This window comes from Pongo abelii, chromosome 1 (genome assembly GCF_028885655.2).
Source record: "Pongo abelii isolate AG06213 chromosome 1, NHGRI_mPonAbe1-v2.0_pri, whole genome shotgun sequence".
Lineage (NCBI taxonomy): Eukaryota > Metazoa > Chordata > Mammalia > Primates > Hominidae > Pongo > Pongo abelii.
The window spans coordinates 82,008,703-82,035,488 of record NC_071985.2 but is presented as its reverse complement, the minus strand read 5'-3'; the positions used below and the strand labels follow the sequence as shown (position 1 = coordinate 82,035,488).

Sequence of the window (26,786 nt, the reverse complement as noted above, 5' to 3'; positions counted from 1 at the left end):
TTGTTACATATGTATACATGTGCCATGTTGGTGTACTGCACCCATTAACTCGTCATTTAGCATTAGGTATATCTCCTAATGCAGCCAGTTTCTTTAGCTAAGGTTCTCAGCTGGGAACCCCTGGGTATATGTGGCAACGTCTATAGACATTTTGGGCTGTCACGACTGGGGAGGTGTTCCAGCATCTGGTGAGTAGAGGCCAGGATGCTGTTGTATATCCTACAAGGTACAGGACAGCTCCTCACCACAGAGAATTATCTGGCTTGAAATGTCGACAGTGCTAAGGTGGAGAAACCCTAAGCTAGGCTAGCTGGCTGCTGGAATGACTGGCAGCACTGAGTTGACGGTGTTGTACAATGACAAAGCGTCCAGGCTCGGGCATCTCAGAACTGGGAGAGTTACTTACCAGCCACGTGACCTTGGGCAAGTTACTTAAGGCCTCAAAAACCTCACTTTGCTCATCTGCAAAATTGGGGCTAACAAGGTTACCATGAGGGTTAGCTAAGCTAAATGTTGATAAATGGCATACATAGTGCAGTGCCTGGAATATGACAAGCGTGTAACATTTTATAGTTAAAATCACGCCCACTGCCCTTGCTCTTCTCCACTTCTACTTTCTTTTTCTTTTCTTTTTTTTTTTTTTCAGATGGAGTTTTGCTCTTGTCACCCAGGCTGGAGTGCAATGGCATAATCTCGGCTCACTGCAACCCCTGCCTACCGGGTTCAAGTGATTCTCCTGCCTCAGCCTCCCAAGTAGCTGGGATTACAGGTACTTGCCACCATGCCCAGCTAATTTTTGTATTTTAGTAGAGACGGGGTTTCACCATGTTGGCCAGGCTGGTCTTGAACTCCTGACTTTGGGTGATCCACCCGCCTCGGCCTCCCAAAGTGCTGGGATTACAGGCATGAGCCACCACGCTCGGCCTCAGCATGTTTATTCATCTTATTCAGCTATGTATTCTCAGCACCAACCACTGTGCTGGGCATATAATAGGTGCTCAATAATTGCTTACCAAGTGAATACACAGAAGCTGCTCTTTCAGTCAGAAGGGGCCTCTCCACCTGTTACGCACCTGCTATCCTACTGGCTGTTTAGGAACCTAGCTCAAATGCCACCTTCTCCCTGAAGCACTCGCCGCCAGCCCATCCGCAGCAGTGGCTGGTGGAGTTGTCGATGGTGGTTATTTCTACTTTTGTGTTAAATCGGCACCCACAAGTCAGCCTCTGCCACTCAACTGTAAACCCCTGGTGGGCAGGGTCTGTGTCCTGCTCATGCTTGTAGCCCACCACTCCAAGGACTGGTCACAGGCCTTTCCTGGAGTAGACATCCAACCAATATTTCCAGTGTGAAATAAGGCCCTGAAAGAGGTAAACCCCTCTCTCAGATGAAGTACTTTGCTGGCACGATTTGAGGATTTGTCGTGCTTGCTGGTAGAAAATCTCATTCTCACTCATCTAGACCCCAGATTTAAGCAAGCAGCTTACAGTCTTCTGGAGCTATCCCTGCAGATGACTGGCATGTTTACTGAGCATTCATATAGAGACAGCTCTGAGAGGGGCACTTAGAGACCAGCTCTCCATCTCTGCAACTAAACTGTTTAGCCTCACTCCATGTTCCACAGGACCCAGGGCCCAGAAAGGGATGTTCAAAACTTAATAATTCAAAAAAAATAAAATAAAAGTTAAAACAACAAGATCCCATTCCTCCCCACTGCCAACAAACTTCCAAACTTTTTTTTAAAAAAAATTATATAATCAGTCCTGATAGGATATTGACAAACAGCTGCTGAAATACAAATTTGTACAACTTTCTGAAGGGTCATTTGCCTTTTATATATCAAGAATCTTGAAAGCATGTTTACTGTTACTGAGAATATAGCAATTCCACAAACACACATGCTCCTCAGAATGCTATAGTGAATAGCAAGCTATGTGAAGTCACCTAATCCAGTAACAGGGGACTGAAAATAATTTATATACCTCCACAGGATGGAATACCTCGTAACCATGAAAAATCACCTTCTTCAAGGATATTTGAAAATAAGAGAAAATGTTCATCATCACCTAAATGAAAAAAGGAGGTCAGAAAACCATAGGTGCCAGAAGCCTATTTCAAAAATTTGCTGTATACAACCAAAAATTACTGGAAGCAAATATACTAAAAACATCAACTGTGATTGTTTCTGATGGTTACATCATGAGTGTTTCTAATTTCATTCATTATATTTTCTGGATTACTTTTACTACTCAGGGAAAAAAAAAAAAAGAGAAGCTAATTGATTTGTTTTGACCAATGGCTTCATTGGTTCTGCCTCCCCAACGCAGCCACAAAGAGCTGCCAGATTCCAGCCTCAGGTCTAGGTGCAGTCTGTGCTCCCAGTGGACAGTTCCACTACCACTCATCTACTGAAAAACTGACAGTCTCAAAAAAGCCCGGGGACTTGTGTCACCCAGTGACAATATCCCTGGCTAGCCCCACTCTGTGTTTTCCCTAACCCCACTACTTACTCTCCTCCCCAATTCCTGGTAAATCACACAGACCTTGAATCTATCCTCCCTGTCCTCATGAAGCCCAACCTGTGCCTGTGATGAACGAAGTGGCCATTAGCAAAATTCTAATAAATGCACTCATTTGTGGGAGACTCGCTGCCAAAGCCCACGAGACTTGTACAACTAAATCTGATAGCATAACGCGGGACCCTGAAGAACCCGTGAGATGCTGCTTAGGAACATCAGCTGCGCCTGACCTCCCTGTGCATCAGCTACGTTGAGGGCGGGAGCAGCTGAGTTTCCAAATGCGCACACGGCCTCTCCCTGGTTTCACTGCCTGTATTCTCTGGCTGTCTTCCTTCCTCCTGCTCTCCTTTCAGTCCTGGACTGTGGGCAGTGAGGGTGTTCCCTGTTCAGCTGCACTAGTCAACACCAAAGCAAGACAGAGCAGGGGTCACACTGGGAGAAAGAGAAGCAGAGTCAAAGGCCCTGGACCCAATGCTGCTCGGAACCGAAACCTGCCTTGGCTTCCGCTTCTTCATCTACAAACCAAGAATCAGGTTTCTACAATGTTTTATTTTAGGCAATGGAACCTCTTTTTAAAATATAAAATTGTATGTAACATCCACAGACAAAACGAGATGTGCTTTGGTTGAAGAGATGGCTCCAGAGGCAGAACTCCACCTGGTCATCCTCCCCCAGCAAGGGCCCCTGACACTCTCCAGGGAACTAAGGCAGTCAGAGGGACACTGCAGCAGATGAGCGCCCATCAGTAATCCCTCAATTCTCTAAGTCTGAGGCATGCTTACCGGTCGATGGCAATGACCCCGAGGGTTAGCATGCTGGCCGAGCTGATCAGCAGGTAGAGGAGGGCAGAGAAGTTGCACCACACTACACCAAAGATCCATTCCCTGCGGATGGAGCTCGTCACCACAAAAGGCAGCACCAACACGGACAGCAGGAAGTTGGACAGGGTCAGGCTGAAGACGAACTTGTTGCTGAGGGTGAGGAGGTAGGACTTCTTGTACAAGGTGACCACGATGACCAGGTTTCCCAGGCAGACAAAAATGGTGATGACAATGATGGCGATGAACTGGGTGATGATGACGCCCCCTTCGCCACCCTCCTCCTCAGTGAGGTTACTCAGCTCCTTCCTGCAGCCGAGGGAGGAGTTGAGGCTCATGGTCAGTGCACCTCGGCGTGGGGTGGGCAGAGCATGCTGGACGACTGGAAAGATAAGGCAGGACCAGGGGACAGGAAAAGATTCATCAGATCACATCGTCTCCACCTTAGGGAAGAAAGGCTTAAAGGGGTTAAGTGCTACGCCTCAGATCACCCAGCTAGTACAGACTCTCAGCGGGTCTTCCCCACACAAGTGCTACGTAAGTGGGCCATTTTCTACAACCAACTGAGTGTGAAATTCATTACATCCCCCTGACCAATTTCTTCCTCTGGTCTAACCCATCCTATCCATTTTCCCAAGGCCAGTGGTTCAAAACTTTTAACGTGCTGAAGAATCGTCTGAAGTGCCAGTTTAGAAAGCTGATCCTTGAGCTCCACCACTAGAGGTTCTGGGCACAGAGATCACAGGCACAACCTAGGAATCTGCATTTTAAACAAGCAGGCTGGGGCAGAGGGCAGGGGGCTATTACAAGTGGTCTATGGGAGACACTCTGCAGACTGCTGTGTTTAGACCCTGGCTACTCAGGGTGGGCCCTGAACCAGCAGGATCACCATCACCTGAGAGCTCACTAGAGAGGCAGAACCTCAAGCTCCGCATCTTCATCTCACAGAATCAAATCTGCCTTTCAGCCCACCGCCAGTCAGTTTTGGTGCACATTACAGTTCAACCGTAAGATTCTCATGGGAATTGTTCTGAGCTCCCTAAGCAGGGATTAATCAGGTACAGTTTATATGGGGACATCATGACTGTTCTCATCAGACACGGCGAGGGAGGGCAAGTACTAACTGTAAATGGGGAAGTAGAGGCACCATTTGAGGTCTTGGCCCACAGACATCACTGTCTATAAGGTGCAGTCCCTGCCCTCAGGAAATTGGCTTGGGATCTTGGCTAAAGCCGCAGGTTGACACATATTAATGTTAAATCCTACAGACTAATGTTTCTCCAAAACTCTTCATATACTTCAGTTAGCCAAAAAACCCCACAGATCACTTTCCCCACCTGCTCTCATTCTCTGAACACAGAAGACACCAAAAAGAAAGGAAAGATTGCTTTCTATGATCAAGACAAAAACTCTGCTGCCTAAACTGCCTATACACAGCAGCAGGGCCATCCTCAGAACCCTCATGGTGGATCCACTGCCTCTACTCAAACACTCTTTGGCCAGAGGGAGTGCATGGGTTAATAGGGCAGCCCTTCCCCTCACCAGCAGTCCTAAGTGCCAGAGAGAAAGTTTCCCTCATAGTGAGCTGTATAGTGGTTTCCAGACCTTTCACTAACTCAGCTTCCCTGCTTTGTATTTGCTCTCAGATGTCTATGACTCTCTTGATTTGCGGTCCCCAAAATTGAACACACCATTCTGGATGTATTCTGACAAGTGTCAGGTCCAAAGGGGCAATTTTCTCCATGATCAGAATAACCCCCTTCCACTATTCATTCTAAGAATACATTTTCTGGAGGCAGGGCACAGAGTGGCTCACACCGGTAATCCCAGCACTTTGGGAGGCCCATGTGGGCAGATTGCTTGAGCTCAGGAGTTTGAGAGCAAGCCCGGGCAACGTGGCAAAACTGTCTCTACAAAAAAATACAAAGAAAATTATCCGGGAATGGTGGTACCTGCCTATACTCCCAGCTACTTAGCGGGCTGAGGTGGGAGGATCCCTTGAGCCCAGAGGTCGAGGCTGCAGTGAGCTGTTTGTATCACTGAGCTCCAGCCTGGGTGACAAAGCGAGACCCTGTGTCAAAACATTTTCTTGTAGCAACTAATTCTGTTGGGCTTATATAAGTGTGTGATTGACTAAACCCCAAAGTTTATACCTACATGAATTTCTATGAAGACAGATGTCCCTAATCTTGAACATGTGGAATTAATGTTTTTAAGCCTATGTACAAAAAATTATTTCTACTAAATTTCCCTTTACGCATTTTCGCCCATATTTCCAGGCTGCTAAAGTATTCTGAATTTTGATTCAGTTATGTAACATATTAGTTACTCCAGCTTTGTGCTATGGAGATACTTTCTAGGTATGCCTTCTATGTCTGTCTTTGTAAGGTTGTTTTTGGTTTTTGTCTTTAGTTGGCGAGTTCTGGGTTTGTTGACTCTAATAAGTAAATTATTAATTAATGTCTCAAAGTTTCTAAATAAGCATATTACTGCACAAGGGACAACATGGTGATTAAGAAAATAGACTTTGCATGTAACAAGCCTACACATGTACCCCCAAATCTAAAATAAAAGTTGAAATTATAAAAAATGAAAGAAAATAGAGCTTGAATCATTAGACAAATGAAATAAAGAGAAGAAATATTTATAGCTTATATCACAGACAAAAAGCTAATCATCCTAATCTGTAAAGAACTAGTTAAAAAAAAAAAAAGAGGAAAAAAAACAGATGAAAATCCAGAATAAAAAAGTGGCCATAAGACTATTATGGTTTGAATGCCTGTACCTTCTGAAACTCTCGTTGAAACTTAACCTCTAATGGGCAACATGGAGAAGTGGAGCCTTTAGGAGGTGACTGGGTGATGAGGGCTCTGCTCTTGTGAATGGAATAACGCATTCATGGATTGATGGGTTATCACGCGGTGGGACTGGTGGCTTTATAGGAAGAGGAAGAGAGATCTGAACTAGCCACTCAGCCCCCATCCATGTGACGCCCTGTGCTGCCTGGGGATTCTGCAGAGTCCCCACCAACAAGAAGGCCCTCACCAGAGGCAGCCCCTCAACCTTGGATATTTTAGCCTCCCTAACTGTAAGAAATAAATTCCTTTTCTTTATAAATTACCCAGTTTCAGCTATTTTGCTATAAGCAACAGAAAATGGACAAAGACAAAGACCTAAACACAGAGTTCACAGAAAGATATGCCCATAGTAGTCAAACACTGAAACAATGCTCAATTTCACTGAAAATAAGAGAAATCCATGTTAAAACTACACTGAGATGCCATTTCTTTCCTTTTAGACCAGCAAAATTCCAAAGGTTGGCAGCACTCTCTGCAGGCAAGGCATTGGGGAAGCAGGCACTCTCCTACACTTCCAGTACAAATGCAAATGGCAGAACCCTAGTGAGAGGAATTGGGCAAAGGTAAAAATACTACGTGCATGCACCCTGTCTTAGTCTGTTTGCATTGCTATAAAGGAATAACTGAGGCTGGGTAACTTATAAAGAAAAGATGTTTATTTAGCTCATGGTTTTGCAGGCTGTACAAGTATGGTGCAGCATCTGTCTCTGGTAAGGGCTTCAAGCTGCCTCCACTCATGGCTGAAAGCAAAGGGGAGCCAGTGTGTGCAGATCACATGGGGAGAGGGGAGCCAAGAGAGGAAAGCAAGTACCAGGCTCTTTTCAACAACCCATTCTAGTGGGAACTAAGAGTGAGAACTCACTCACTCCCACAAGAATAGCACCATGCTGTCCTCCATGAGGGATCTGCCCCACAACCAAAACACCTCCCACCAGGCCCCACCTCCAACACTGGGATCAAATGTCAACATGAGACTTGGCAGGGCCCCCAAAACCATATCCAAACCATTGCACACCCTTGGCCCAGCAACTCCATACCTAAGCATCTACCCTGATGATACAAGTTCATAATATGAAATAACAGATGGACAAGGTTATTTTATCCATTGAGGCCCTAGTTGTAAAAAAAAAAAAAAAAAAAAAAAAAATTGGGAATAAGTGAGAAAGAAGTTGAAATGAGAATACATACACACACAAATATACATAAATATGTTTACTTAAAAAGAAACATAGGAAAGATACATCAGAAATTAAGAGAGATAGAAGTAAATTTCTCTAAGTATTTCTTTATAGTTTTGATTTCTGAACCATGTAAATATTTTACACACTAAAAATTTTAAATAAAAAATGTTATAAAAAGTAAACATAAACTTGACTGTAGACAGAAAAAAAGCCTAATATAAATCAGATTGATGATATAACCATAAAGAGAAAAAAATTTAGTTTACTAAGTTTACTTAGTAAGTTAGATGTTAGTAACGGCATTGCAATTTTATACCTATTTGACTGTAGGGCAATTGTGTATAAATGCTTTTGTTTGAACTATAACCACGGTTATGTTGGGAACCAAGTATTTTACTGTGGGAGATAAAAGATACAAATTACAGAATCGGGGGAGGTGAGAAAACACCTTGTGTTAGATTGGTGATTGGATGTATCAGTATGAACTCACTATTGAAGCATAAATATAAGAATTAGTCTGAAGAAATTCCCCAAAATGCAGTCAGAAAGATTAAGAAATTGAAAATATAAAAGGCAAATGAAAACATGACTAGGAAGCACTTCATAGGGTATAATGACTTTATCCAAGCAAAGTATAGCGTTGTTTACTTACTATGGGAGTCTCCTCTGGCAACATGGTGGATGTCACTGATGTGAACATGTTTCTTATTTCAAATGCACAGAAAAGCTGGATTAAATATAAATATAAAAAAAATAAAATTTTTTTAAAATTTTAATTTTTTAAAAAAAGTCAAACTTGAAAAAAGAAAGAAACCTACAGGTAACAGAGAAAAAACTAAAAGGCAGAATATTAACCTCACACCTGTAACCAGAGGGTATTAGATCTATTATAGTTTAAGTCCCCTAGGGCAGAGGTTTTTAGGTGGCAGAATGACTTTGGGCCCTACAACGCAGAGAACTGGAACCAACATCCTACATAAAGAGTAGGTTCTAGAAGGGATTTCTCCTTCATGGAAAAGGGATTAGAAAGCTCCTCCTACTGGCATAGGAAAGTGGCAAAAATATAGTCACTTAACTTGAGGCTCTGGGCAGGGTACCAACATTTTTTTCCATGAGAAATCAAACATTAAGACATGCTAATGAGGGTTCTAAATTTATATATTCCGGCCAGGTGCAGTGGCTGATGCCTGTAATCCCAGCACTTTGGGAGGCCAAGGAGGATGGATCACCTGAAATCAAGAGTTCGAGACCAGCTTGGTCAACATGGTGAAACCCTGTCTCTACTAAAAATACAAAAATTAGCCAGGCATGGTGGTACACACCTGTAGTCCCAGCTACTCGAGAGGCTGAGGCAAGAGAATTGCTTGAACCTGGGAGGCAGAGGTTGCAATGAGCCGAGATTGCACTACTGCACTCCAGTCTGGGCAACAGAGCGAGACTCCATCTCAAAATAAAACAAACAAACAAAACTAAATGTATATATTCTGCATGCTACAGAAATCCAAGTTAATAAACCCATGTAAAAATTAATGCTGGCAGAAGTAAATCAAAATAGCTCTATAAGGAATTTCCACACTCACAATACAAACAAGAAAATACCTGATGAAAGTAGCACATAGCATTCACCATGAGGGACTGTCAACAACAACAGCAACAAAATAGGAGAACTGACTTCCAAGAACTTGAATTAATAGAAAAAATATGGTGGCCAGGCACAGTGGCTCACGCCTGTAACCCCAACACTCTGGGAGGCCGAAGCAGGCGGATGGCTTGAGCTCAGGAGTTCGAAACCACCCAGGGAAATGTGGTGAAACCTCATCTCTACAGAAAATTAGCCAGGCTTGGTGGTGTGTGCCTGAAGTCCTAGCTACTTGGGAGGCTGAGGCTGGAGAATAATTACCAGAGCCCGGGAGGTCGAGGCTGCAGTGAGCCATGATCACACCACTGCACTCCAGCCTAGACGACAGAGTGAGACACTGTCAACATAAAAAAAAAAAAAAAAAAAAAAAAGGAAAGAAAGAAAGAAAGGAAAGAAAAGAAAAGAAAGAGACAATAAAACCAATACAAGTAAAAGCTTTTAAAAAGAAAAGAAGCCGGGCGCGGTGACTCACTCCTGTAATCCCAGCACTTTGGGAGGCCGAGGTGGGTGGATCACCTGAAGTCAGGAGTTCGAGACCAGCCTGGCCAACATGGTGAAACCCCATCTCTACTAAACATACAAAAATTGTCTGGGTGTGGTGGTGGGCACCTGTAATCCTAGCTACTCAGGAGGCTGAGGCAGGAGAATTGCTTAAACCCAAGAAGCAGAGGTTGCAGTCAGCTGAGATCATGCCATTGCACTCCAGCCTGGGAGACAAGAGCAAAACTCCATCTCAAAAAAAAAAAAAAAAAAAAAGGAAAAGAACTAGAAACCACAATGAAAGACAAATGAATGGGTATGTTAAACAGCAGAGTTAGCTAAAAAGAAACATGATTAACTGAAAGATGGTTCCTAGAAGAAACGTCCGAGGAAATTACTCAGAATGCAGTCAGAAAAATTAAGAAATTGAAACGATGTAATAAAAGTCAAAATACAGGAAGAATGGGCTAAGAAAATCCAACGTATGTCCAATAGAAGGGCAGCAGGCAAGGTTAGAGATAATTAAAGGAGTAGACACTGTTGGCTACCTACCCAGCAACTATTCTCAGTGTTTTCTTAACTGGCAGACCTCTGACTTTGTCTGGTGTCCAACACTCCTCCAAGTGCCTCAGAGAAGGCTGATCTTATCCCTAGTTCTGGGATACAGATCCTGATTGATCTAAACTAATCACTATGTTCCCTTTCTTCTTGCAGTTCTGGCAGTCGCCACCTGTAGTTAGGCAGGAGGAAAAGTCTTTGATGAGGGGAAGGGGGATGATTTTTGGGTAAAGCTGCTTTGATCTCACAAAGACACAAGGAAGATAAATCTCCCTAATGACCCTAGTGGCAAAGACAGAAAGGGAGCCTGGAGCTGCGGCAGCCGTCTTGAGACCATGAGGGATGCGAAGCCAACATGCTGAACATGGCTGAAAAGAAAGGCTGATCCTCGGGCTAATAAATTAATAAATCCTGAAGTCACCTTTCTCCTGGCTTTTTCTTATGTGAAGTAATACATTTTTAAAAACTGTTTTTAAAGCTATTTTGAGTTGGGTTTCTGTTACTTGAGTCAAACATATCCAACTTACTAGGGTTAGCAAGAATTTAGAGGTATGATTGAACATTTTCTAGGATTAAAGAAATACATGAATCCTCAAATTGAAAGAGCATATCAAGTTCTGAAAATAATTTTTTAAAAGCCTATATCAAGACACATCATAATGAAAAATGAAAACACCAACATACAGAGAAATGGAAAAAACAATTTCACCTATAGAGTAACAGTGAGATAAATAGTAGACTCTTCAACAGAAAAAAAAAAAAAAAAAAAGAGGCCAGAAAACAATGGAATAATATCTAAGGAAAAAAACCTTTGCCCTAAAGTTCTATAATATTCAAGAGAAGGTGAATATACTTTTGGGGTGAACAAAACCTGAATGGTTACTAATGACAACTCTTGAGTGATCTGCTTAAGAATACATTTCATGAAGAAGGAAACAATCCAGAGATAAGAGGTAGGGTACAAGAATCAACTGTTAGAAAAAAATTTGGGACCAGGTGCAGTGGCTCACGCCTGTAATCCCAGCACTTTGGGAGGCCGGGGTGGGCGGATCATGAAGTCAGGAGATTGAGACCATCCTGGCTAACACAGTGAAACCTTGTCTCTACTAAAAATTCAAAAAATTAGCCAGGCGTGGTGGTGGGCGCCTGTAGTCCCAGCTACTCGGGAAGCTGAGGCAGGAGAATGGCGTGAACCTGGGAGGCGGAGCTTGCAGGGAGCCGAGATCGCGCCACTGCACTCCAGCCTGGGCGATAAAGCAAGGCTCCATCTCAAAAAAAAAAAGAAAAAGAAAAAAATTTGGTAAATACGTAGATCTAAGTAGGAGCAATAAAAAATAAAATTTAGGCCTGGCGCAGTGGCTCATGCCTGTAATTCCAGCACTTTGGGAGGCTGAGGTGGGCAGATCACTTGAGGTTGGGAGTTCGGGACCAGCCTGGCTAACATGGTGAAACTCCCATCTCTACGAAAAATACAAAAATTAACCAGGAGTGGTGGTGGGTGCCTGTAATCCCAGGTACTCAGGAGGCTGAGGTAGGAGAATCACTGGAACCCAGGAGGCAGAGGTTGCAGTGAGCTGAGATCCCACCGCTGCACTCCAGTCTGGGCGACAGAGCAAGACTCCATCTTAGCAAGCACACCAGTGACCTGAGAATCAGAGAGCCCAGAGTTGGCTGCAGTCTTTAAGGCCTTCTGGTCCAATATTCCCCAGGAGACAGAGGAGGAATGTGGGCCTAAGAGCTGCCCACTCAGTGAAATCCAAAATCCCAGTCTCTGCCAGGAAGTCTGGAGTGGGGAAGGCACAAGCCCCAGCAAATCCCTCAGGGTGTATCTTTAAAGAACAAGAGAAGTGGTTTGGAATGCCCCAGCCAGAGAGGGCTTCCTGGCAGGCAGCCAGCTTACCGAGGGCCCAACAAGCCAGGGCCCATTGAATGGAAACAAGCTCAAGTGTGACTCCCATTTCCACTCTCTGGGGCTGTTCTGCTGCCAGACACAAAGGGGCTTCAGAACTCCCACACTAACTACATCTTGCCCTGGCCAAGTAAATCACCTTGCACTGCTTCTCCGAGAAACATCTAGACAAAGGTTTTAATTAACCTATCAGAAATTACCCCTGAGAAAGAGAGCTATCCCTCTCAGACAGGTCATCAGGGAAGTTGATCACTAACTCATCCTTGCCACCACAGCTCAATGTATTGTGGTCACTCCTCTTTTGGAATTGTCTTCAGTCTTCTTGTGCATTTCCAGAGACAGTAAATTGTCTGCTGGATTAGACCACTGGCAACGGCTTCAGGTCATTCAAAGCCAAATCTTATCACTCAAGTCAGTAATTAATACCATTGTGTAATCAGTCCAAGTACCCATCAATAATAGACTGAATAAAGAAAATGTGGTACATATGCACCACGGAATACTAGGTACACATAAAAAAGAATGAGATTATAGTCTTTGTAGGGACAAGGATGGAGCTGGAGGCTGTTATCCTTAACAAACTAATGCAGAAGCAGAAAACCAAATATCACATGTTCTCACCTATTAGTGGAAGCTAAATGATGAGAACACAAAGAGAGGAACAACAGGCACTAAGGCGTACTTGAGAGTTGGAGGGTGGGAGGAGGGAGAGGAGCAGAAAAAATAACTATTAGGTACTAGGCTTAGTACCTGGGTGACAAAATAATTGTACAACACACCCCTGTGACATGAGTGTACCTATATAACAAACCTGCACATGTACCACTTAACTTAAAAGTTAAAAAACAAAAATCAAAAATAAGGCATCACTAGGGTATTGAGACAGGTATCTGTTGTGTTTTGTAAACTGTTTTGCATGGTAATATCCAAGAAATAATTCCAGAAATGCCTTGAGCTTCAAGGACAGAATTACTACAACATAAGACTAGGTTCTTTCTATTATTTAATCTGGGTTATTTTGTGGTCTCATATTTTTACCTAAAATTCTTTCATTTTGATTGACTTAAGGTGGAAATTTCTTCCTGATCATACTGCTGGTGCCCTGCACTTGTCAGAAAGACCGTGTGGCCTGGTGGTTAAGAGCACAGATGCCAGCCAGGCGCTGTGGCTCACGCCTGTAATCCCAGCACTTTAAGAGGCTGAGGCGGGTGGATCATGAGGTCAGGAGTTCAAGACCAATCTGGCCAACATGGTGAAACCCTGTCTCTACTAAAAATACAAAAATTAGCCAGGTGTGGTGACACATACCTGTAATCCCAGCTACTCGGGAGGCTGAGGCAGGGGAATCGCTTGAACCCAGGAGCCAAGATCACACCATCTGCCTAAGCAACAGGGTGAGACTCTGTCTCACAAAAAAAAAAAAAAAAGGCACAGATGCTGAAGCCAACTGTCTGGGTTTGAAGCCCAGCCCATCCACTTTTTAGCTACATACGCCTAAATAAAAGGGTTGCCTTCTGTGTCCTTGTCTGTAAAATGAGTATCATCTTCCTCTTAAGAGTTATTGTGAGGACTGAGTTCCTTTGTATAAAGTGCCTGGAGCAGCATCTGGTGCACAGTAACACTTCACTGCAAGCCAGTGTTACCATTTGAAGAGTTTAACCTGATTTTACTTTGGGAAATGACCATTTATTTCTGCCCTACCCTTTTAAAATTTTTAGGCCATGTGATTTGGGTGAAGCCATCATCACTTGCAGCTTTAGGGGTCAGCTCTTGATCTTGGGTGGGCTAGAGGGTCTCACTGATGGGGCTAGGGATGCTGACATGACCCTAGGTCCGGGATTTTGGCTGGAAGCGCTGGAGGACAGGCTAGCTTACCACAGGGCTGGCAGTGTGACAAAATACGAACCCAGGGTTGCAGCAGCTGGCCGTCTTTAACACTACATGGGAGGAGCTTACCAGCAAATAAAGCAGAGGATGAGAGCACAGGGCAAAGGGATGGATAGGTGGGGAGGACACAGGTGAATTCATCCACAAATGCTGATGAAAGGACTTGAGATTCTGAATCTTCTTCTTCTAGTTACATAAGCCAGTCACTTTTTTTCCTTCCCTTACACTAATTTTGCTGGGTTTCTATCATTTGCAACTTACAGAATCGTAATATTCTGATATATCATGATCTACGTAACACATGTCAAGACTCCACCTCTTTGGACACTGGTACCAGAAGCCTTCCCTTTGCCAAGTTTAGGCCAACTGAAGCACAGCTGTGCCTGCCTCAGCCTCCTCCTTTTCCTCCTCTTTTTGCCATGGGCTCCTGGGTCCTAGGAAGTAGACTCTCCTCATATGGAGGCATTGAGAAGCTCTTCACCCCCCAGAGTGTGCTCCTTTAGAATCAGAAGATCTATGTCCCAGTTCACAAGCCACGGCAAGGAAAGTGAGACCTCCCCCACCTCCACAATACCCCTCATGTATGAGGACATCCTAAGGGACAGCCTGAGAGCCTGCAAATCACAGGCCCAGGGTTACTGGCGGGGTGTGGTGGTCAGAAGGAGGAGGGTCCTGACGCCTCTCTAATGAGGGTCCCCGGGATAGGACAAGACATACATGTCCTCTCCAGAATTCTGCTCCAGAGAAAAATTTTTTTTTTTTTTTTTTTTTTTTTTTTGAGACGGAGTCTTGCACTGTCGCCCAGGCTGGAGTGCAGTGGCGCGATCTCGGCTCACTGCAAGCTCCACTTCCCAGGTTCACGCCATTCTCCTGCCTCAGCCTCCTGAGCAGCTGAGACTACAGGTGCCCACCACCATGCCCGGCTAATTTTTTTTGTATTTTTAGTAAAGACGGGGTTTCACTGTGTTAGCCAGGATGGTCTCAATCTCCTGACCTCGTGATCTGCCCACCTCGGCCTCCCAAAGTGCTGGGATTATAGGCGTGAGCCACCACGCCCAGCCTGAAAATAGTTTCTTTTATCATAAAGGTCTCTTCTGATATCCTTAAATCTGCCTGAGTGAGGCAGTGTTTCATTTCCTCCTCCACAGGCTCCTTTAGAGCAGAATGCACCACTCCATTTCCACTCTGTGAATCCCACTATCAATTCTTATGAAGAGCTGACCAGCCTGCAGCACTGGGACTTCCAGCTGCCCTCTTCTAAAGAAATCAAGTGCAAACAGGTAGATACATAAGCTGTTCAAATAAATAATCCTCCAGGTGAGGGAAAATTCCTGAACACCACTTCCAACAAGTCCAGGTGAAATCACCCTGCTGCTCATCTGGCCATACTCTCAGGGCCCCTTTATCTCAGCACCTCAAAGCACTTTACACACATCACTCACTAACTGGGGTGGGGTGTGTGGTGGGGGTAGGGTTGGGAAGAAGGTTCTAATAACCACCCTGTAACTGAGATAAAGAAAGGGAACCCTACTCTCATCCCAACCACAAACCAGGCCACACAGCTCGTTGAGAGGCAGAAAGAGATCACGGGCTCCCTGGGTGTCCACACCTATGTGTAAACAGCCAGGTGCAAAGGCTCCCTCCTGCCCTCCCTCCATCCTTCCCTGGCACTAACCTGAAAGTTGCCCCATAGATGGCAGGCACAAGGACGTGGCCTCTGCAACCCCAGGGGCGTGTACCCACCCAGCCAACGCAGAGTCTGTTGCAATGCACAGTGCTTTGGCCCTCTCCCCATCAGGGCACCACAAATCTAGCAATGTCTTTGTTCAAAACCTCTCACTTAACAAGTGCAGCAGGTCTGAGCTCTGATCTGCTTGGGAAAATGTACCAGGGAAAGGTAAAGAAGCTAGAGTCAGAACCCCAAATGGCCTATGGACTTCTGAATTCTGAATTCGCCAGTGGGAGAGACCTGGCTTTGGTGCTCTCCACACATACATGATCAACTTGAGCACTTCATTGCCCTTCACAACATCCTTCTGCAAATGCCACTGGGTTTGGGGTTCCTCTCCAGCTTCTGCAGCTGACTGCAACCCTCTCCACAAGGGCATCAGCAGCAAGTCTATCAAATATTGTTCCAAATCCAAGCTCTTGGATTCTGGGTATAGACATTCCCAAGGCTCAATCCTTAATCCATTCCTTTCTTCCTATTAGATTCCTTGAGAATTTTATCATTTCCAGAGTATTGCTTAATTATTATTAACTAATAATGACAGTATTTGCAAAACACAGTGCAATATACGACATACTATTACACACATCATCTCATTTGATTTTCTGAATAACTTTTACAGGTAGGGATGACTTCTCCCCCTTTTTAAAGAGGCAGCATGACATAATGGTTAAGGGAATGAGCTCTGGAACTAGAAAGCCTGGGTTCCAAATCCCAGCTCTGCTACGTACTGCCTCTGTGGCCTTGACATGTTACTTAACCCCTCCCAGCATTAGTCTCCCCATCTGTAAAACAGGGATAATAGGAGTATCTACCTCATAGGGTTGGTGGTAGGAGTCAATGAATTAATATTTGTACTGTGCTTAGAACAGTGCTTAGTGCTATGTGTTTGTTAAATAAAATGGGGAAACTGAGGCTCAGAAACGTTAAGTGACTAGTTCAAGAGAACAGCAGGTATTAGCCCTACAACTTGGTCATGTGCCTGTGAGTCTATTGTTTATCTTCAATCCATCCATTCACCACAGCAGATGAGATGCTACAAGGTCGAGCCTCACTGTGTTGCAGACTCCTCACCATCAACACCTTCCCAGGCCCTCTGCTGCAGCCAGCTGTGCCACACTCTCCCATTTCCACTCTGCTTTTGCTTATTTGAAAGACTCTCCCTGTTTGTGGAATGAATGAAGATGTAGTAAGTATAAAGCATTTTATTGACCTATGGGGTTAATAATTTTATTATTTAAAAACAGAAAGAAACAAATAAGTGGGGTAGAGAAGAGACTGAGGCTCCGAAACCACACAGACAATATATCAAGTCACAGATGACCCTGGATTTGGCAATGATTTCTTATAAATAACACCAAAGGCACAAGCAACAGAAAACAAAATAGACAAAATGGGCTTCATGAAAATTTTAAAATTTTGTGCATCCAAAGACACTATTAACAGAGTAAAAAGACGACAACCCACAGATTGGGTGAAAATATTCGCAAATTATATATCTGATAATGGATAAATATCCAGAACATACAGAGGACTCCTTAAACTCAACAAGAAAAACACAAACAATACAATTCAAAAACAAGCAAAGGGTTACATTAGGTGAAGCAACTCAGACACAGAAAGACAAACACCACATAAGTGGGCACTAAATAATGTATACACAGGGACGTAGAGTATAGAAGTGGTGTAGAGTGGTAGACGATGGAGACTCACGAGGGTGAAGGTTAGGAAGGAGAGTGGATGAGGAGAAACAACTTAATGGGTACAATGTACGTTACTCCAGTGATGGATACGCTAAAAGCCCTGACTTCACCACTGTGCAATATATTCATGTAACAAAACTGCACTTGTACCCCTTAAATCTATACACATAAAAAAAAATTTCTACTTGAGAGGCTGAGGCAGGAGAATCGCTTGAACCCGGGGGGTGGTGGCTGCAGTGAGCCGAGATCGTGCCATTGCACTCCAGCCTGAGCAACAAGAATGAAACCCTGTCTCAAAAAAAAAAAAAAGTGTTAATAAAAGTTTTTAAATAGGCAAAGGACTTGAATAGACATTTTTCCAAAGAAGACAAGCAAATGGCCAATAAACACATGAAAAGATGCTCAACATCACTAATGATTTAGGTAAATGCAAATCAAAACCACAATGAGATATCCAGGACGGCTACTATCGAAAAGAAAAGAAAAAAAGCAAATGGTGAGGATGCAAAGAAATCGCAACTCTTTTACGCTGTTGGCAGGGACGTAAAATGGTACAGCCACTGTGGAGAACAGTATGGCAGTTCCTCAAAAAATTAAACACAGAATTACCATATGATCCAGCAATTCTATTTCTGTGTATATACCAAAAAGAACTGAAAGCAAGGTCTCAAAGAGATATTTGCACACCAATATTCATAGCAGCATTATTCACCACAGCTAAAATGTAGAAGCAACCCAAATCTCCATCAAGGGCTGAATAGATAAGCAAACTGTAGTGTATATATATATACACACATACATATATACATACATACATCATACATATTATTCAGCCTTAGAAAAGGAAGGAAATTCTGACATTTGCTGTAATATGGATGAAGCTTGGGGACATATGCTAAGTAAAATATGCCAGTCGCAAAAAGACAACTATTTTATGATTCTACTTGCATGAGGTACCTAGAGTAGTCAAAATCAGAAAAACAAGTAGAATGGTGGTTGCCAGGGGCTGGATGGAGGGCAGAATGGGGAGTTATAGTTTAATGGGAATAGGGTTTCTACAAGGTGGAGACTTCTGCAGATGGATGGTGGTGATGGCTGCACGACAATATGAATGTACTTAATACCACTCAACTGTGCACTTAGAAATGGTTAAGATGGTAATATTTCTTGGCTCTGTGTCCCCACCCAAATCTTATCTCGAATTGTAATCCCCACATGTCAAGGGGGGGATGTGTTGGGAGGTGACCAGATCATGGGGGTGGTTTCCCCATGCTGTTCTCGTGATAGTGAGGGAGTTCTCACATTGCTTCAGTGGGTGCAAGCCCCAAGCAACTTCCATGTAGTGTCGGGCCTGCAGGTACACAGAAGACAAGAGATGAGCATTGGGAACCTCTACCTAGATGTCAGAGGATGTATGGAAATGCCTGAATGTCCAGGCAGAAGTCTGCTGCAGGGGCAGAGCCCTCATGAAGAAACTCTCCTAGAACAGTGCAGAAGGGAAATGTGGGGTTGGAGCCCCCACACACTAGGGGCACTGCCTAGTGAAGACGTGTGAAGAGGACCACCGTCCTCCAGACCCCAGAAAGATAGATCCACTGACAACTTGCACCATGCACCTGGAAAAGCCGCAGGCACTCAACACCAGCCCATGAAAGCAGCCACAGAGGCTGTACCCTGAAGAGCCACAGAGGTGGAGCTGCCCAAGGCTATAGGAGTCCACCCCTTGCATCGGCATGCCCTGGATGTGAGACACAGAGTCAAAGAAGATTTTGGAGCTTTAAGATTTAATGACTGCCCAGCTGGGTTTCAGACTTGCATGGGTCTGTGGGGTCCCTTTGTTTTGGCCAATTTCTCCCATTTGGAATGGGAACATTTACCCAATGCCTGTACCCCCATTGTATTTTGGAAGTAACTAACTTGCTTTTGATTTTACAGGCTCATAGGCAGAAGGGACTTGCCTTGTCTTACGTGAGACTTTGGACTTGGACTTTTTGGTTAATGCTGCAATAAGTTAAGACCTTGGGGGACTGTTGGGAAGGGATAATTGGTTTTGAAATGTGAAAAGGACATTAGATTTGGGAGGGGCCGGGGGAAGAATGATATGGTTTGGCTCTGTGTCCCCACCCAAATCTCATCTCGAATTGTAATCCCCACATGTCGAGAGAGGGACCTGGTGGGAGGCGATTGGATCATGGAGGCGATTTCCCTCATGCTGTTCTCGTGATAGTGGGGGAGTTCTCAGGAGATCCGATGGTTTTAAAAGTGGCAGTTTCCCCTAAGTGCTCACTCTCTCCTGCTGCCTTGTGAAGAAGGTATTTGCTTCTACTTTGCCTTCTGCCATAAGTTTCCTGAGGACTCCCCAGCATGCAGAACTGTGATTCAATTAAACCTCTTTCCTTTATAAATTACCCAGTCTCAGGTATTTCTTTATAGCAGCGTGAAAATGAACTAATACAGATGGTAAACTTTATGTTATGTGTATCTTACCATAATTTAAAAATTTTGGGAAAAAAACATATCTAGGCATCTTCTGTTTAACTTCTCTGTCCAAAGGGATTGGAGAGTCATGAAATGAAGGAAGCCAGCTATTTCCACAGCTTCTCACCCATCGTTAGAGGTGAGAACATCCTTAGAAAACATCTAGTCTAACCTCCTACTGTAGCAGATGAGGAAACTAAGACTTTGTCTGGCATTAATTATTGCTCTCAAGGGACTAATACAGCAGTGACTTCCAAGGCTGAACCCACTAAATAAAACCGTGAATCATGCTGCACCCACCCCAGCAAGTGGGACAACTCCCCAGGTGACATGGTAAAGCAGAATCCTACTTTTTGTGAATCAACCCCCTCTGCAGTTTCTGTTGCGGCATGTAGGAAAATGTGAGGCACATAATCCTAAGCAAAGCTGGGCTCTCAACCACAGACTGTCGGTGAATTTTTTAAAAGGGCAACTGGCCTCTCTCCCAGGTCTCCACCTCCTATATTAAAAGCTGTCTTCACCCCTTCATGTTTCCCAGTCAGCACAGACAGTGGAGGTCCATGTCAGCCTCCTAGAAAATCCACAAGCAACTAGCAGGACTCATGATGAAGACAGCTCACTCAGGGGAGAGTCTCAGGCCCCAAGAGTTAAGTGCTTTAGGAATAGAGAAGAAAAAACAGCTGGGGGTCCACACAGCTTTCTGTGACAGCTTTAGCAACCTGATGATTGAGCAAGTCCTCATAGAAATCACTGTTTCAGCTGCACATTAGGCAGGGATTTTTCCTCTGGCATCCCGCTGGCTGCCCCAGCCTCAACCACGTCATTCCCTCTGCGGGAGACGGCAGAAATTCCAGCCCTTCCAGAGCAGGCTTGAGGAAGCCTCCACAGACACTGGCTCATGGCCATCCTGCCTGGAACTGGGCGCCCAGCAAATCCCTAAGGTGAAGCTGGGTCGCAAAAGATCAGAACTGCTCAAGACTGTTCCAAGTCTGTTTGGCGCTGCTGCCAGAAGTGGCTGTGGTGCTTCAACAGGCAACTGTGCCAGGAGCCCATGCTCAGTTGGAGAGAAGCCAGTGCCACTCCTTGGAGCTCCAGATTCCTACCTCCGACCAACATCTCCACCTGCATGTCACAGGCATTGCAAGCCTGTGTCCAAAACCGGATTTTGAGTCTTTCACCTCTCAAGCTGCTCTTCCTGTGTTCCTCCTCATTCCACGTGTGCCATCCCATCCTTCCAGTTGTGCAGGCCCTAGACTATGGAGTCACTCCTGGCTCCTCATTCTCTTATGTCCCGGACTTAGTCCATTAGCAAATCTATTGGCTCTAGGTTTGAAAAGTATCCAGAATTCACCTATGTCTTACTATTCTCTGCTACCACCACTCTGGTCCAGGCTACATTATATCTTCTCTGGATTATTAAAATAGCTTCCCACAAATCTACCTGCTTCCACCCTTCCCCTTTTCTCAAAACAGCAACCACAGTGAGGCTGTTAAAACAGACATCAAAACAAGTCACGGTTTTCCTCAAAACCATAAAAAGATTCCCATGTCACACAGAGCAAGCCCAAAGTTGTTACCTCGACCTGCAGCTCCCTCCAGGGCCTGGCTCTCCATTACCACTCCAATCTCTTAATAAAAATTACCTTTGATTCTTTCTACTCCAACGCACTAGCCTCCTCACTATTTCTGAAACCCATCAAGCATGCTTGAGTTCAGGGGCTTTGCACTTGCTGTTTCGTATGCCCAGAATGCCCTTACCCTTAACTCACCTTTTCAGCAGAGCCTTCCCCAGCCATACTATGTAACACTTCATACCCCCTCCAACACTTCCTGGCCCCATCCCCTTCTTTACTTTTTGTCCTTAGCACATGTGTGTGTTCTTACTTAACTTGTTAATGTCTTACTCTTTCACAAGACTGTAGGTTCCATGAGGGCAAGGAAATTTTGGTTTGTAAATTTTCCGATCAGCACCTAGAAAAGTGCCTGGAACATTGTAGATGTTCAATAATTGTGATGAATAAATATAGGAACAATGGGACACTAGACACCTTGACACACTAGGCATTTCTTGTTTACTCTGCAGAAGAGTAGCAGACACTATTCATTATCCAGCCAACATCCATTCTCCTCTTCTATCAAAAGAACCCTGATTTCATGTGGGGTACCAAATGTGCCTACAAAAATATATGGGCTTGGTCCAGGAATGGTGACTCATGCCTATAATCCCAACACTTTGGGAGGCCAAGGCAGGAAAATTGCTTGATCTCAGGAGTTCAAGAGCAGCCTGGGAAACAGAGCAAGATCTTGTATCTGCTAAAAACCAAAGAAAGAAATAAAGAATTAGCCAGGCATGGTAATGCACACCTGTAGTCCCAGTTAATCAGGAGGTTGAGGGAAGAGGATGGCTTGGGCCCAGAAGGTCAGGGCTGCAGTGATCTATGATTGTACCATTATACCCCAGCCTGGGCAACAGAGCAAGACCCTGTCTCAAAAAATTACATATATGTATATATATATATATACACACATACATACACACAAACACACACACACACACACACACACACTTGTTTGCATGGAAGCTGGAGTGGCCATTAGACCCAGTCTGCAAAGTGGTGGAAAGCTATCCATTCTCCAATACAAAGGGACAGACTCAGCTGCGGCTTTTACCCTTCTCCTTTCCCTTTCTCCTGACTGGAACTCAAAGTCAATGCTTGAAGGTGAACATGAAGAGCCATTTTTTGACCATGTAGCTGGAAGTCTCATGCAATAGAAAGCAGAAAATCCCTAAGGTGAAGCTGGGTCACAAAAAATCAGAACGGCCCAAGGCTGTTCCAAGTCTGTTTGACGCTGAAGCAGCCCAAGCTACCTAATGAACTGTGAAGCCACTACACCCAGCCCCAGCTAGTCAACCCCTTTTTGGTTAAGTCCTGTAGCTGGGTTGCCTTCACATGTTGTAAAAAGCAATCCTAACTTGACACACAGGTTGAAAGTGAGAAGAGAGGTGCTGAGGAAGGCAAACTGTGCTGTGATGAATATGATGATGCAGTCAGCTCAGCTGCTGGTAAGGATTGGTGCCACCACGTCTTCATCTGCCCATCTATCTCCTTCTCCCATCCACTGTGTCCCATTCTCCTCAACCCCCAGGGCAAACACTGCTGCAACCCTAACTCGTACCCCTTTTCCCATGATAACTCCAAATAAAATCAAACATTCTAATCATTGGAAGGAGAGGGTGTCCAGTTACAATTTCCCTTTCAAAAAATGCACTAACACTCAAGCTAATCCTCAGGAAATGCTCCATTCTAGATAGCTGAGTTTTCTGAATTGGTCGAGTTTTATTAATTCCACCTTAAACTACCCAAACTCTTTAAGCCTTTAAGCAAAATTCATGAAAATCTATCATACATTTTTCTGTATTTTAAAATAAGGTATACAAAACATAATTTTCATAACAATTTGAGATCATTAAATGCCAGGATAATTCTGGAATTATCTTGGAATTTTGACTTGGGAAAAACCTTAGAGAGCAATTCTAATGGGAGCATTTTCTTTTGGAACCTCAGAGAAGGTTGTTAGCTTGCCCACAGTCACTCAGCTAGTGGGTTATCACAGTGAGCCATTATTATATGATCCAAAACACAGTGATTCCCTCAAGACTGGTAAAGGCCATTTATATGGTTTGGATATTTGTCCCCTCTAAATCCCATGTTGAAATGTGATCCCCAGTGTCAAAGGTGTGGCCTAGAGGTGTTTGGGTCATGGGGGCAGGCTTGGTGCCATCCCCATAGTAATAAGTTCTTGCTCTATGAGCTCATGCAGAGTGTGGTACTCCTCCCATTGCTCTCCCGCTCCCTCTCATGCTATGTGGCACGCCTGCTCCTCCTTTTGCCATGGGAACCCTCACCAGAAGCAGATGCTGGCGCCATGCCTCTTGTCCAGTCTGCAGAACCATGAGCCAAATAAACTTCTTTTCCTTATAAATTACCCAGCCTCAGGTATTCCTGTATAGCAACACAAAATGGACTAATAACCAGAATGTTTTCCTCTTACATCAAATGTGTATTGCACATCCTCTGTCTCCTTTTTGTACTTTCTCTGTAATTTCTTTCAACTTTCAGCTGCCCCCTTTTCCCTATAAAAGTACACTTATCTGCAGTTTCCCTTATCAAGAGTATTAAAGGTCTGCGCAAAGTAAAAGCTAATACTATCCTGAGGGAGGGCTTCAGTGCAAAGTTCTCTGAGTATAGACTTCGTCAGACACAAGTCATTTCCTCCTGTGCCTTTGGGGAGTGCTGATTTGTTCCAGGAGACAAAGACCCTTGAAATAGTCTAGGGCCCAGAATAGGATTTAATATGTTTTAAGCTGTAAGGAGGGAAACTGCTGAATTTAAACAAAAATTTAAACAAGAATGTTGAGTCCTGTTGGATTTTATACCGTCAGAAAGGCCAATATATAAGTGCCGACAAATACGTTTTATACTGAAAGACTTTCATTAGAATCTTTCAAAAGGCCAACTCCAGAAAATATGAATTTTTTGAAGAGATCGTAGGTGTCAGTGCAGAAGATATTTGTACATGCCTGCATAACACGTACAGTATCTTGACTATGTTGCTTCCCCGCCTTTTTTTTTTTTTTTTTTTTTTTTTTTGAGACAGTCTCACCCTGTCGTCCAGGCTGGAGTGCAATGGTGTGATCTCAGCTCACTGCAATCTCCACCTCCCGGGTTCAAATGATTCTCCTGCCTCAGCCTCCCGAGTAGCCGGGACTATAGGTGCCCGCCACCAGGCCCAGCTAATTTTTGTATTTTTAGTAGAGATGGGGTTTCACCGTGTTAGCCAGGCTGGTCTCAAACTCCTGACCTCGTGATCTGCCCGCCTCGGCCTCCCAAAGTGCTGGGATTACAGGCGTGAGCCATCGCACCCTGCCCTATTTTTATTTTCCCTATAAACTCTACTATGACACATCCTCTAAGTCAGGCATTCCCAAACCGTGGGTGGCAGCTACTGTGAAGGGTCTCCCAACCAAATATACCCCCAGCTGTCTGAAGACCAAATAAATGAGGTTGCACACATATGTAAACTATTATTCTGAAAACGTCTATAGATGCTGTTGCGGTCAATAGAATTCAAATTCCTTGTTTATGTTGTCATTCACTCACAGCAGCTTTCTGTAACTGAGCATTTTCTCCAGCTGAAGTGACACTATAGGGCAGGAGAGGATGCATGCAGCCTGGGAGAGCTCGGAGGTTACCACCATAAGCCATTCCCTACGCTGGCCACTCACCTCTTTGTTGCCACTTATTTGAACACCATCTATCTCTAGACCACCTTAAGAATCTGAAGAGGCCTTTCCAGAAACTGCTACCTGTACAATGACCCTTACCATCTCTTCCGGTCTACAGTTTGCCTTTTATATTTTAGTTGTCCTTTCAGACATTCATGTTTTCTCGTAATACAAGTATTGTTTTGTTTTGTTTTTTTGAGACAGGATCTCGCCCTGTCACAGCCTGGAGTGCAGTGGCATGATCACAGCTCACTGTAGCCTCGAACTCTTGGACTCAGGTGACCTTCCCACCTCAGCCTCCCAAGTAGCTGAAACTACAGGTGTGTGCCACCACACCTAGCTAATTTTTGTATTGTTTTTGTAAAGAGGGGGTTTTGCTATGTTACCCAGGCTGGTCTCAAACTCCTGGGCTCAAGCAATCCACCCACCGTGGCCACTCAAACTGATAGGATTACAGATATGAGTCACCACACCCGGCCATAATACAAGTTTTTATTTTAGGTGAGGATGTTTTCCCTTCCAGAAAGCTTATGAATGCTTCCCCAGTTTCCCCTTTGAATTCCCAACAGCACTCTGCATGTGGAGAAAACAAATATTTTATATTTCCCCTATACTAATATCCACTTAAACCTGGTATCGAATAGAAAGAACATGAGCCTTGGAATCTTCACCAAACCCAGGTCTGAATTCCCTGTGACTGTGTGTGTCTCTTAACCTCTCTGACACTCAATTTCTCCTAAGACAAAAAAGAGAGTAGATATACTCTACTTTATACAACTGCCAAGAGGAATCTATGAGGTAATGAGGGTAAAAGTAGCAAGCAGAAAGGTTGTTAGAAGATAAACTCAAGGAATGTTTACAAAAATTACTTAAGACATGAAAAGAAAACTCGATTCTTTTTTTCCCTTTCAAATTTTAATTCAAGCTGGCCGGGCACAGTGGCTCACGCCTGTAATCCCAGCACTTTGGGAGGCTGAGGTAGGTGGATTGCCTAAGGTCAAGAGATCAAGACCAGCCTGACCAACATGGTGAAACCCTGTCTCTATTAAAAATACAAAAATTAGCCAGGCATGGTGGCGGGCACCTGTAATCCCAGCTACTCTGGACGCTGAGGCAGGAGAATACTTGAACCCAGGAGGTGGGCATTGCAGTGAGCCAAGATGGTGCCACTGCACCCCAGATTGGGTGATGCAGTGAGACTCCATCTCATTAAAAAAAAAAAAAAATTTAGTTAAAGACAGAGAGGTTTCATTCAACTACTGTATTAGTCCGTTTTTATTGCTGCTGATAAAAACATACCCAAGATTGGGAAGAAAAAGATTTAATGGACTTACAGTTCCACATGGCTGGGAGGCAAGGAGGAGCAAGTCAAGTCTTACATGGATGGCAGCAGGCAAAAATTCCCATTTTTAAAACCATCAGATCTCATGAGACTCATGCACTATGAGAACAGCACAAGAAAGACCCGCCCGCTCCCATAATTCAATCGCCTCCCACTGGATTCCTCCCATGACACATGGGAATTGTGCGAGTTACAATTCAAGATGAGATTTGGCTGGGAACACAGCCAGAGCATATCAACTACTTGTTGATATGGAAGAGATGAAATGGAAGACAGAAAAGATGCACTGCAAGAGAATGCAAAGTGGAAGTGTCTTTGACTCTGTAAAGGGCTCAGGGCCTCAAGATTTGAAGCCCCACTATAGGAAGATGCCCCCTCCCAGAACTGAGCTGCTTCAGCT

The 26,786-nt window shown here is 44.2% G+C and overlaps 1 protein-coding gene across 17 annotated transcripts in view; it reads right to left on the bottom strand.

Moving 5' to 3' along the window:
- GPR161 (G protein-coupled receptor 161) overlaps window positions 1-26,786 on the bottom strand; it is a 51,622-nt gene that overhangs the window by 15,942 nt on the left and 8,894 nt on the right. For 11 of the 17 annotated variants that reach the window (XR_008511610.2, XM_054525861.2, XM_024233567.3 and 8 more), the window contains one exon: window positions 3,300-3,717. Coding sequence is in view for 15 of the 17 variants with exons in the window: in XM_054525861.2 (XP_054381836.1) it covers window positions 3,300-3,717 (418 nt within the window). In the remaining 2 variants the exon portion in view is untranslated. Of the gene's footprint in view, window positions 1-3,299; window positions 3,718-8,026; window positions 8,102-8,696; window positions 9,312-26,786 lie in introns of those variants that run through there. The other 6 variants (XM_054525897.2, XM_054525913.2, XM_024233596.3 and 3 more) reach the window with 3 other exon arrangements.